Source organism: Epinephelus fuscoguttatus, linkage group LG15 (genome assembly GCF_011397635.1).
Source record: "Epinephelus fuscoguttatus linkage group LG15, E.fuscoguttatus.final_Chr_v1".
In the NCBI taxonomy this organism is placed as follows: Eukaryota; Metazoa; Chordata; class Actinopteri; order Perciformes; family Serranidae; genus Epinephelus; species Epinephelus fuscoguttatus.
The window spans coordinates 5,343,014-5,355,931 of NC_064766.1; the positions used below are offsets into that span (position 1 = coordinate 5,343,014).

At 40.6% G+C, this 12,918-nt stretch overlaps 1 protein-coding gene across 1 annotated transcript; it reads right to left on the bottom strand.

The window, feature by feature from the left end:
* Positions 1 to 363: 363 nt before the first annotated feature.
* On the bottom strand, positions 364 to 11,792 carry mrpl37 (mitochondrial ribosomal protein L37). The gene is made up of 8 exons (XM_049599006.1): positions 11,281 to 11,792; positions 9,341 to 9,524; positions 5,707 to 5,822; positions 2,998 to 3,186; positions 2,714 to 2,868; positions 2,423 to 2,554; positions 1,153 to 1,227; positions 364 to 603 (listed from the first exon to the last, which is right to left on the bottom strand). Exons 1-8 carry the CDS (start codon positions 11,663 to 11,665, stop codon positions 526 to 528), a joined length of 1,314 nt encoding a protein of 437 aa, XP_049454963.1. The 5' UTR covers positions 11,666 to 11,792; the 3' UTR covers positions 364 to 525.
* Between the last annotated feature and the right edge of the window lie 1,126 nt (positions 11,793 to 12,918).

Sequence of the window (12,918 nt, forward strand, 5' to 3'; positions counted from 1 at the left end):
GGATCAGAGCTATTGTTAATAAAATTAGTTCCACCAGTGCACCGGTTAGAGCAAGTCCAAATGGGTGTGAGAATAGCCCTATAATGTTATGCGTGCGCTGTAGAGGTTTGAAGTTTGTGTTTTCTTTGTAATGTGATATTAAGACATGCTGATATTCATATCAGTTCTAGGTCTGCTGCCCTGTTGAAGTTGCTCATACCTGCAACACCCCAAATAGAGCCCATTACTGTTGTCTCTTTACAGCAGAGTACTAGTGTGTTATATTAGGTTTTAGGATGAAAAATTGTTGGGATATAAGCCTGTATTCATTTTCAATGTACACCAGTAAAAACATAAAAACACACTTAAGTATCTATTCAGAATGAGTTTTTTTATTGAGTAAGTAAGTCACAGTTGGATGGGGTCAAGGTGTTAAATTATCCAGACAACATAACATGTTATAAACCGGGTCACCGACTGAAGGGACATATGTAAAAACAAACAACAAAAAAAAACATAAATACAGACAAGGTACTGTTTGTTGTCCTACACAGCCCCGTGCAGGTACAGGGCCAGGAACTTGTTGAATGTTTCAGGCTTGTATCCTGCCAGACCAGCTGGTACCTGCAGGGAGACACACAACAAACAACCACTCAAGTTTACTTTGCTGCCCTTTCAGTTTCTCTGTCATCCCATCACACTTATCAATAAATACGCATTCAGTGTATTTATGGCAGAGGTCGGCAACCTTTCTATAGAAAGAGCTATTTTTGGCTAAAATAAAAAGTTTTAAAAGTCTGTCTGGAGCCGCAAAACATATCTGAGCCTGGATATGAAGGTAACATGGCCTATTAAGTCTACATTAGCCTATCAACATACTAATAGGTCGAAATAAGCATTCATTAATATGTTTTTCCACAAGATTACGACTCTGCCATGTGCTACTTAGGATTATTTGGTGTGGCAGTGTTGCAGTGTTGCAGTGTTGGCGGTGAAAGCAAACAAATCTGTATATGCAATATTAAAGTCTCTATTTTCCTCCAAGACTTCCTTTTTTGGATTTGAAATCTATAGCTAGCCTAACTAGGAAACTCAAGACCAGCCACTGCTATTGAGATCTAACAAAATTAAGAGAAAAAGGTGCCAGGGCTCAGATGTATGATACGTTCATACCTTCACTTGCTTTTTCTTGATGAGCGGTCGGAGTTTTGCAAAATCATAGAGCTCGACATCTTTATCCAGCCACACCTGCATGGAGCAGAAAGCATTTCAAAAAGCCAGCAGACAACAGCAAACTCATTCTCACATCAGGTCTGATTTTTACTCTGATAGTCAATTATGATTATTATGAAAAATTGTTGTTTTTGCACCGACAGATTTTTGCAGCATCACTTGATCAAAAATACTTATAAGAATTCACTCTGAGGATTAGTTTCTTTGCATATGGATTTACAACATATTATTCAGCCCTGAGCAAAAAGCAATCTCGGAGCTATTGGTCTGACGACAATTTAGCCTATAAAGGCAATGGGCAATATTCAACCAGGACCCCATTTTCCCATGTTTTTGTGTCTAAGTGACTAATGGAACAACAATTTTGGAAATTGGTCCAGCCCCAGATATGCGATAGCCAAACTCACAGACTCCATTTAAATAATCAGTAATTTTATCGTCACAAACACACTTAATTCAAAGTTGATGGAAGCAAAATAAAACTCACAAAAGCCATTTGGTTCATCTTTCCACTATTCCAACAATCCCTAACTCTGGTTTGGTTGAAATAAACCCTTTATTCACCCAGTTAGATGTGCAAATATGCTGCTTTTATACACGCCAAAATACAATTACTGTATATTTAAATAGAGTCTGGTGTGTTTGACGACAGTGATTTTTGAGGCGGTATCTGATTAAACAAAAAGGATTTGCACCTTTAAAAGGTAAGGATTGATCCTATAAGTTGTCAGACACTTAGAATGGTAATCTACGCCTGTCAAAACAAGAACTTTAAGTGGACGTACACTGACGCTGCATACATGCCCTGAGTGATTACACTTCAGCTGCTGCCAGCTGCAGCCCTCTCGCTTAATACTGGACCAATTTCAGAAATTATAGAATAGAATAATACTTTATTGCATTATTACTGTTGCATTAGTCACTTAGACACAAAAACATGGAAGACACATGGAAAATAGGGACCAAGTTAGAATATACCAAACTTACCTTTTAAACCACAGCATGAGTTTAATGATATTTACTGCTGGGTGTTCTGTACTGTTTTGTATTGTAGTGTTCACTTGGTCTACCCATGCAGAAGCAAAGGTCCTCGTATTGATGCGTTTTTTGCAGTACAGCAGCAAATGTCTCTTCAAAGCCAATAACGTGTCAATTTGGGTTTTCTCACAAAGCACCACACACAGATATTGAATAAAAAAAAATCAGGCACCTGGTTCTTGATGCCGTCGTCTCCTGAGAGATCTGTGGTGTTGAGCTGGAAAACCATAAAATGGAAAATTCTACCGTTGGTCCCCACTGCCTGTACTGTTATAGGTCGATCTAATACACGCTGGGGCTGGGTCTGACACACACACACACACACACACACACACACGGTAAAAAGTAGAAAGGGAGAGGAGGATGATTATGAATTTCGAGAATGTAGATCACTTACTGGTAATACAGTATGTTGTTCACAGATCCACTGAGTTTAATGACACAGTGATGTGTATATCCTTACCCCATACAGTTTGTGTGCACGGACCAAAGCATTTCCAAAGGTAAACATGAGCATCTTGGCTCTGAACTGTTCTGGCAGGAGCTTAAAGTTAGCATCACCTCCCTCCGTAAAGTAAATGGTGTGGGCGTGAGGATAAGGGTAGTCATCCCTGAAACCTGATTGGATATAAGAGAAGTCATTTAATTAGGCCTGAGCACTGGACAAACGGAGACCCGCAGTACTATACTCCCAGACACAGCAAACTACTGCAAGACCATGATTAATGTGACATGATGTCTTCTCACCTGTGCAGTTCACGTCCTCTTTGTACACGTGAACCTTCTGCAGGTCGATGGTGGGGGAGACAGGATAGAAGGTTTCCAGGACGTGATCTGCCGTGTCAGCCACTTCCTGTTTCCCAGAAACCTCTGGGAGAGGATCCATGCAGTTATGCAGTAAACCGTTCTGACCCCTAATCTGGAACAGGTCCTCACCTGGTATTCAAACATGGAATGAAATTGGAAGTCTATTAGAATGTATTCAGTACATTCAGGTTTATTATTATTATGATTTTAGGCAGCACTGATCAATTTCGAAACTCATTAATTGTCTCTAGGGACGGCATTGTCTGTCTGTCTTTCAGTCAGTCCACCACTTTGTTCCAGATATAAATATCTCAACAACAATAGGATGGATTGTCATAAAAGTTAGAGACATTCGTCGTCCCCAGACACTGGGTCCCAGTGACTGAAGTGATCCTTTGATTTTTACTGTGGCATGACCAGAAGGTCAATATTTCCACATATCCTTTGACAAATCTTTCATCCAAGGTTCCTACAGCCTAAAGCTGAGTATAACCTGTGCTATTTTGGGCTGTCCCACATGAAAGATGACCAATGTGAAAGAAACGTGGTGATATCTTTGGTTGTGGCTCTAAAACGATGATCCTGTGTCATACAGTGACAGAGCTTCAAGGATGGCCGTTGTCACATTATTGCGATCAAAGACAGCCTGGGATAAAATTCTGACTGTGCCAGGAATTTATGGCCTATGTCTACTAACCAATCTATAGAAATGCATAATAAAATGACGCACTGACCCTAAACCCAAAGAAACAGATGAATAGCAGCTTGCCATGGAGGCAAAACGTGCTAAAAGAAATGCGTGGGATTCCAGTAAAGAGGAAAACCTTGTGGAGTTGTGGCAGCAGAAGCCCTGACTGTATGATGTGTCCTCTAGCTCTTACCATGGTCGGGTAAAGAAGGACAAAGCATGGAAGGAAATATGGAGTTGCAGCTGCCAGGTGAGCAGCCTAGCAGCTACCAAACACGCACACAGACACACTGCAGTATATAGTGCCCACAATACTTTAAGTTATTTAATAATATGACCCTCTATGTTGTGCTTCACAGCTGGAGAAGTAATAACCCGTGCAGCATCCATGTGCACTCAAGTGTGGGAAGCTAATGCTTTGTAGGACGTAGCCTGCGATTCAGTAGGCTCTGTCATCGTATAGTCTGCATACATCAAACTTGATGTCATACCCAAGTTAATTAGATCCATGTCGCACAGTGTAGCTTGTGCTAAACTTATAAGATAGCTAAAAGTCTATTGGAGGCTTTAGACAAGTTAGATTTAGGTCTTTTAAAGACTTTTTTATTGCCATTTGGAGTCAAACTTTAGGGGTTTTTTTCAATATCCAAAAAAAAACCCAACATAAAAACATTAACTGACATCAAGTACTTTGGGTCATAGACAATTTTTCCCAAATACTTGTAACATAAAATGTGACTTGCAGATTTTGTGTTTCTCACTCTGCATGCGGGATTCAACTACCTTGATTCCTATCGTGCCAAGCTTGGAAATACTTTTTACATTAAATACACAGAGCCTTGTATGCATTACCTTGTACTGGCTTCAGCCATGCCACCAAGTCTTAGTTAAATAGCCAGTTTTCGTTGACTTTGCCCTTACCCATGTCGTCCAGGGTACAGTGACAGCTAGCTAGCATACAGTGGGTCCTTTGTTCTGAGCATCCCAGCCTTGTTTTTTTGTTTTGTTTTGTTTTTTTTAATTATTGAACGTCCCTCGTAAAAAAAAACAAAAAAACACTTGCCACACCTTTTTCTTGTTGCCAAGCAACCACCCCATCACCTCCTTACCCTAACCATCCCATGTAATCAATCTGCTGTTTATTTATTTTTATTTATTTCACAGTAATTAGTAGCTTGGTTCTAAAAGGGACAGGCAGAGGGTACTTGCTGTACTGTAGCTGTGGCTGAGAGGCTGTCAGCAAATAGTTTGTTGGGTACAGGGAAATGGAGATCTGTGTGGGCACATGAGACTCTTAAAAAAGAGGGTGGATCACAGGGAGTACCACCAGTTGGTCCAGGAGAGCCACCTTGATGATAGCCGTTTCAACTACTGCACTGACGCGCTTCCACGCCTGCGGTTTTCTATTGAGATGGTGGTGACTGCTGTTTGTAAAGTCATATAGCTCTGGGTATCCAGTGACCGCTACTACTAGTTTCTCCTCCATTGTTTACCAACTGTAAACTATGTTGTCATGACCACCACAGACGGTCCGCCTGTCAAATCATAGTATTAGACAACGGGAAAAAAGCAGAGATGACGTAGGCGATTTTCTGCTCTAAATTGAAGTTTTATTCAAAGCTCAGATCCCTCCGGCAAAAACACCAGGCGCCTACAGCACAGAAACACAAGGCGCGTAGCAAAACAAAAAAAGCAAGCAAAAAGCTTTATTCTCATTAAAAACAATTACAAAAAACACCTCCAGTTGTTAAACACTTTCTGTGTGATCAGGGCCTTGTACTTCTTTGCCTTTGTTTGTGTAATGCTGTATAGGTGTTAGTTTGCTGATGATATAAACACGACAGGAACCCACTTATTGGTCAACAACTTCTCAGGTTGCTCACGCTGACCAACAGCTGAGCATCGGCTTGATTTGTCAAGGCCCTTAAGTATTTCACTAGGTAATCCCTGGTGTGTATTACCTCTGCTCCACATGGATGCCAATGAGTATTTCTCAGCCAGGATCCTCCTTCCAATCGCTGGGTGACTGGGCTGTAGAGTTGCACACAGATGGAGCAGGTTGAAGAGCAAAGTGTTGCTGAGAAAAGAACACACACAAACAAACAATGAGAGAGGACAGTGATTTATTACCCAAACAAGGACTGTAAAAATACCTGTGCTGCTCTCAGCTACTGATTTTCAACCTAATATTCAATGAGTCAACACCACTATACTTTAGAGAAAGTTGTGCTGGCTTTTCCTATGGAGAGAGCAAAGATGTCAAACCTTGCTACAGTGCTATTCTGAGAGCTGCATCCTGTGCAGATGATACACCTCACCACAGATTGTTGCAGGGATGACGTTTTTCTGTAGGCTGACACGGAAGTTAGCGATGGCCTGGTTCCCTTGTCGAAAAGCCTATGGGATTTTTCCATTGGATTTTGGATTATTGCCGAAAATAAGCTCTGTGGCAAAAAAATGTTTATGATACATCTTTTATTCAGAAAGATAATCTTCACAAATTCACACCAATTTTATGTTTTTTGAAGCCCAAATGCAATCAGCCACAGTAATAAGCTAACGTTAGGCTATACATTAACTACACCCGGGTCACATGACTTAACACTGCCACCATGATGAGGCTGTAAAGCCATGTTCAGGGTGATGACACTCTTAAGTCTCATTTAGCTTCTTGTTAGCAACTGCCTTTTTTTCATGAGTATTAAGCTTGTGTTAGCCACAGACCTTATTGCAGGAGTTGGGACGCTGTATAAAACTTAACAGAAGTTTTGCAAATACTTTTCAATATGTTTTCAATTGGAGACAGCACAAAGACAAGATATTTAATGTGCAAACAAATATACTTTATTGGGTTGTAGGCATCAAATTCAGAATACAGTGGTGGAAAAAAGTTTTCAGACACCCCGTGCATTTGAGAAATATTGCATTAAGAATCACTCTTAGGTCTTCAAGTGCAATTTCTTTTAGTACAGTCACAGCTAAAATACTAAATAAATTCTAAAAAAGCCATTAAAAACTTAAAATTGATTGGTTCCATAAAAATACATAAGAAATTTTGAGTATTGGGTCATTTTGGTACCAGTGATGAAGGTCGTTCTTTTTATTAAAAGACACAATTTTTTTGCCAAGCTTCATGTCTACATAAAGCCAGCACATTTGAAAGTTCTTCAGACACAAAAATGGCTAAAACAAGGACCCTAACGCAGGAAACACGCCTGAAGATAAAGATTCTCAGCCAGGAAGGGTACAGCTGCCGCCAGATAGCCAGGAAGTGCAGATGCAGTCCTTCAGCAGTTGGATACACTCTGCAGAAATACAGACAAACCAACAGCTTGGAAGACAAACCAAGATCTGGGCGTCCAAGGGTTTCTTCAGCAAGAAATGACCGCATCCTGATCCGCATGTGCAGGCAAAACCGCCGAATGACATCACAGGAGCTTCAGCAGCAGTGGTCAAACCAAACTGGTGTCCAGTGTTCCACCCGCTCTGTACGTGGCCGACTTTTAGATCATGGCTCAAGGTCCTACAAGGCTATCAAGACGCCCCTGATCAATGAGAGACAGAGGTTAGCCCGGCGTTGTTGGGCCCAGGCACGCAAGAACTGGACAGCCAGGAATTGGAAGAAGATTTCGTGGTCAGATGAGTCCAGTTTCCAGCTTTATCTTCCTCCTACTAATGTGAGTGCAGAAGGCCAGGCGAAGCATTATCTCCAGCATGTACAGCACCTACTGTCAAGCATGGTGGAGGCAGTATCATGGTTTGGGGATGCATGAGTGCTGCTGGTGTTGGTCATCTCACTGTCTGTGATGGCACATTGAACTCTACCAAGTACTGTACCGTTCTCGAAACCCACATACTCCCTTCTGCGTGTGCACTGTTCCGTCGAGGTAAAAACTGGATGTTTCAACAAGATAATGCCCCTTGCCACACATCCAAGGCCAGTAGAACTTGGCTGCAGGAGCACAGTATCCAGGTCTTAGAGTGGCCAGCTCAATCCCGGACATGAGCCCCATTGAAAATCTGTGGTGGATTATCAAAGGTCTGTTTCAAAGCATAAACCAAAGAATTTAGAAGAATTAAAAGCAGTAATTCAAGAATAATGGGACAAGATTACCCCTCAACAGTGTGAAAGGCTCGTGGGGAACATGCCAGCCAGGATTAGAGCTCTACTACGTGCCAATGGCAGGACTACTAAATATTAATTTGATGATGTGATGGTTTATTTATTTTTTGTTCAGTTTTGAACACATTCTCTGTTATTTGTTGACTTTGATACCGACAATGTTGAGAACTGACATATTGAAACTGTCAAGAATTTAGTTTTGTTAGTTTTTCTTGTAAACAATAAACAAAAAAATATAATTTGTATTTGTTTGTATCTGTCTAATGCAGCCACACCTTTTGAAACACAAAAAAGATTTTTCCACAAATATTTCATGATAATATTTGAGATTGTGTTAAATTTTAAGGGTGTCCAAAAACTTTTTTCCACCACTGTATGTGCATATCAACAAAAATAAATAATAAATAAATAAAGCTTATCAGTTTGAACATTAAATATATTGTCTTTAGACTGCATTCAACTAAAATATAGGTCAAAAAACTGTTTTTAATTATGTTTTACACAGCGTCCCAATTTTTTTGGAATCTGAGTTGTTACTAAAACCCATTAGACCTTGAGAGGAAGGAACCAGGAGTGCTAAAATACTCACTCATTTCATTTCTGGGATTTATGACTCATTCCCGGAGCACTCTATTGAGTTAAATCACTTTCAACTTTAACCTTATTTGTCAGTGACCTTTCAGTGAACTAATGATCTGAAACCTGTCCATGACATAACATAAAAATGACACGTGCTGGACAAAAGAACAAAAACAGTTTTAATGGTTTCATGCACCCAACCCGTCTTGACAGTTAAAATCATTCATAAACAGTCTTTACTCGGCTAGTTGCATTGTTTTTCAAATTCCAGTTGCTTTTTTGTGACTTGCTGCTTGTTGGTGTTATAAACCTATGTTGTTTTTTGCCTCTGCTGCACCTCGTGGGAAGCACAGCTCATTTTGCTGATCAAGTTTAGAGAGCTAAACCCACTAAGAGCCATTACCTGGCTTCACCTGCATCCATCACAGTCTAAACACTGGACCGCAAATTCCACAAACGGTCACTGAATGTGACACTGATGCAGTAAAAGCACTACTTCTGGGGTGTCGGTGGCTTAGTGATAGAGTAGGCGCTCCATGTACAAGGCTGTTGCCGTAGCGGCCCGGGTTCAACTCCAGCCTGTAGCCCTTTGCTGCATGTCACTCCCTCTCTCTATCCCCCTTTCACACCTGACTTTCCTATCAATTAAAGGCAAACTGCCCAAAAAATATCTTAAAAAAAAGGCACAACTTCTATTCTCACTGAACAGAAATGTGCACCTTTAGACATTTTTGGTACATGTATAGGACAATTCAGTTTTGGTGATGTATACACAGGAAGGCAGAATTTAGAACAGATTTTCTGTAAATCCACACAACAAAAATGTAACAATAGCTGTTAATCTACTTGACTAAACAATGCATACTAAAATGTACGTTGCTGTGACACACTACCTGTATTTAATTTTGTCTGGTCGGACCTCTGTTGTGTCCCAGAAGCGGGCGTGTTTGATGGCATTCTGCACACGTTCATCCTGATCTGGTATCCAATTGGCAGGACTCTCTGTCAGTGAGAGAAGCTGAGGCGGCAAACCTGAGATCAGTTTGGTTTTGGTCAACCACAGAGCCTGACGCACACCTGAGACACAGAGAGAGATGACAATTTGAAGTGACATGATGTTTTGAAATGTATATAGACTTTGAGGTCACTTCCGCTCACATGCAGGTTGGATCTATACTGCAGCCAGCGCTGTATGAGACACATCAGAGGAGAGAATTAATGTTAAGTTGTAAATTCAGAATAATCACAGACATACTCAGCACAAGGATAACTGAACATCTATTACTGGACATCCAAGCTTATCTGCCAATGTTAGTGCAGGATGAGCATTTAGACTAATTCTAAGGCATCTGAAAATAATAAGAATATCTGACATAATCACCAGGGAAATTATATGGTAAACAGTATCCTGTCATGGACATTGTTCAAAATGCGATTTCAACAGGTTGTTCTTTCTTGTCGCTGTGAATGTGGGTCAAACACAAACACACTGATGTCTCTTTTCATGTCTTTTGTGATATACAAGCTTTCAGGTTCTTAAATTCTCCCCTTTAATGTTGCTCATATAAGGCGGTGTTCTGCTATAATCAGGGCGTCTGTATCAGACATTTAAATTGAATACCTTTAAAGACCTTTTTTAAAATTAATATATTTTAGTTATTTACTTTTTAGTAGATTTTCTTTTAAAGAACACAGACACCAAAACGGTACATGTGTCAACATAAAAACACAATTAAACAGAAACTGAGGGAGGATCCTTCTTAAATAAAAAACAAAACCTACATGTATACATACAATTACATACATAGAGTTGCACGCACATGTGCACACATAAACACATACACATTCTAATCAACCTATATTGATTCTGCACTCATTTATAATTGGTTTAAGTGCAAGTATAGAGTAAACAGACAGTCTTCTAACATCAGAAATGTTGACTTTGACGCAGAAGAGCTTGACTCACTTTAACAAAAATAAATTAAAAGATGGAAAAATGAAATAAAATAACATTTTTGTGGCAATTAAGGCCTCGGAAATTCAAATTTAAGAATATTTAATGACTTTTAAGGCTTAGAATTTATGAAACTTGAGAGATTTTAAGTCTTTCACCTGCAGACACCCCTCCTCCCGACCCCCTCTACAGAGGTCCAGGCTAAGGCCCAATGTCCTCAAATCCAACAAACGCCCCTGCTTGGTTGTAAAAAGTCTGGGAATATCAGCCTGGTCTGTGATTATGTCTGTTAAATCACAAATCTCCACCCCACTTGCATCACCCGCGCCCCACCCGGCCTGTGACTCTCCTTTTCCCCTGCAAACAGGCCAGGTGGAAGAAAGAGGACTGGTGTGAGCGCATATTGGCTTTTCACTTTTCTAATGTTTTACTTTGTTAATCCTGTATGTATAATTCAAAGTTAAGAAATTGTTTTGTGTTATTGTTCTTAGATCCCTAGGTTTGGACTGCTGTTAAAAGAAGAGAAAGAGTAATACCGTAACGGATGCATTAACAAATGATAGGCTATCTAATAATATTGTTTTCATTATTATTGTTTAGCATTACATAGAGCAGTAACCTTTGCTTTTAATATTCCTTGTTATAGAAAAAAACATCCGACAGCCAATATTGAAGTGTCTAACTACCCTACCTGCAGTAAAATGTTGAAAGGGTTCCCTGGACCCTGCGTGACCCCACCGTCAGATGTTCTACGAGCAAGCGCCAGCATAAATATACAGTTTTCAGTGTCATTCGTTTGTAGACTGCTGGCAAGAAATACTTGCTTGTTTTCACACAACAACGATGTACTTCAGATGTAGTACATCTGTGAGCTTTTACCTTCCAGTGGGCTGGTCCTCTGGTTGTACACATAGCACGGTTTCTCTTTGTACAGCGGCATCTCGTGAACCGGAGGAGACTTGTAACGTCTCGGGTCCTTGTAGTCCCTCTCCCACTGTGGACAGACGGGCTTGGACAGCCCCGGAACATAGTGCATCCTCTCCCCGTAGGTGACCATCTCCAGCCCGGGGATCTCCACTCTCTCCCTGGGTTTGCGCGCAGGGGGAGCTTTGGCTGTGAGACAGCGGCTCACACCGAAGTGTCTGCGGGCCTGAAGGTGGCTGCCTCCTCCATGTGTGGACAGCCGTGTCAAATCCTTCAGGAAAACGGTTTGAGAAAACAACGGTGCCGCCGATTTTAAACACTGAGCCGTTTCTTGAAACATATTAAATCCTAATGTACTTCTTATAGAGTTTTCAAGATTGACGATGTTATTCTGACCTAAGTCATTCCCTGTCAGTAAGTGCTGCTGTAGGGCGCCGCCATGTTGGATCTCTGACTTCTTCAGTGGCTTAAACCAGCGTTACGTCCTTTCGTATGATTGCGACAGCGCCCCCAACAGGTCACGAAAAGAGCTACCGATGCTTCTGTTATTTTACATTTCTCTTTTTATACATTTCATGTATTTTACCTTAGACTGTGGTGGAGAAAGTATTCAGATCCTTTACCCAAGTAAAAGTACTTATACCACACTGAAAATAATCTGTTACCAGTAAAAGTCCTGCATTAAAAATGTTACTTTGGTAAACATATGTAAGTACAGTCAGGAAAATGTGGGCTATTTAACTTTTAAAAGAAAAGGTGCTTATGCATGAAATATGACTTCAACAATTATCAGAATAGTTCTCCTGCTTGTCATCCTCACTGATCATGCCAGCAAGCTTTTCATCCTCCACAGCTGACTTCATGTTGAAAGCGTACGACTCCAGGCCGTTCTTAGCTAATAAATTTCCTACTCCACGTCTTATGGTTTCAGCTGCACTTGTATCTGTTTCCATTTAGTTTATGTGCAAATGTGGCTAGTAAGGTAAAAGGTGGCATGAGATTGAAATACTGAATTAAACGGATAGTTCAGGTTTTTTTGAATGGGGAACTTATTCTGAGACATTGTACAGCAGATGTTAGTTGTCACACCCCCAGTTTGGTGAATCACGCAGGAGTCTGACATGGAAGCTAAGCAATGGTCTGCTGTGGAGGGGGCAGCAACAAAACATGTTTTAGCCACCTAAAAAAAGCAGTTTCAGTTAAAGTGTACGCTATATTGAGATTATTTCACCACTTTACTGTCAGACAGTGTTTTTCAGTGAGAAAATGAAGCCATCACACCGCTCTCTTCAAAGCCAGACTCCAATGAGAAAACAGTTATTTAACATTGCTGAACACAAAGGACCTGCTGTCCTTCTGTTGCCTCAATCAATTAATTAATGTTATTTGTGACTTTGGAGTTTAAAAAGGATAGTTCAAATTGACCAGCATCACACAGTAACACAAACTAACTGATCAAGGCAGCGGTAGACCAGCATCTCCCATTTTCAGCGAGCTAAAATTCCTGTTTTTATCGATGGAGTCTGGTGGCTTTCACAAGAGCAGAGATGAGGAACTAAAGACATTAATATCTTTTCCACTGAAACAGGCTGT

Bases quoted from the DNA above. Each gene is read 5' to 3' on its own strand.
- mrpl37 (XM_049599006.1), bottom strand. From the start codon at position 11,665: ATGTTTCAAGAAACGGCTCAGTGTTTAAAATCGGCGGCACCGTTGTTT. The intron at 2,555-2,713 runs GTAAGGATATAC...TGTGTGTGTCAG, and splicing joins GTGCACACAAACTGTATGGG to ACCCAGCCCCAGCGTGTATT. The intron at 1,228-2,422 runs GTGCCTGATTTT...TGCTCCATGCAG, and splicing joins ACGACGGCATCAAGAACCAG to GTGTGGCTGGATAAAGATGT.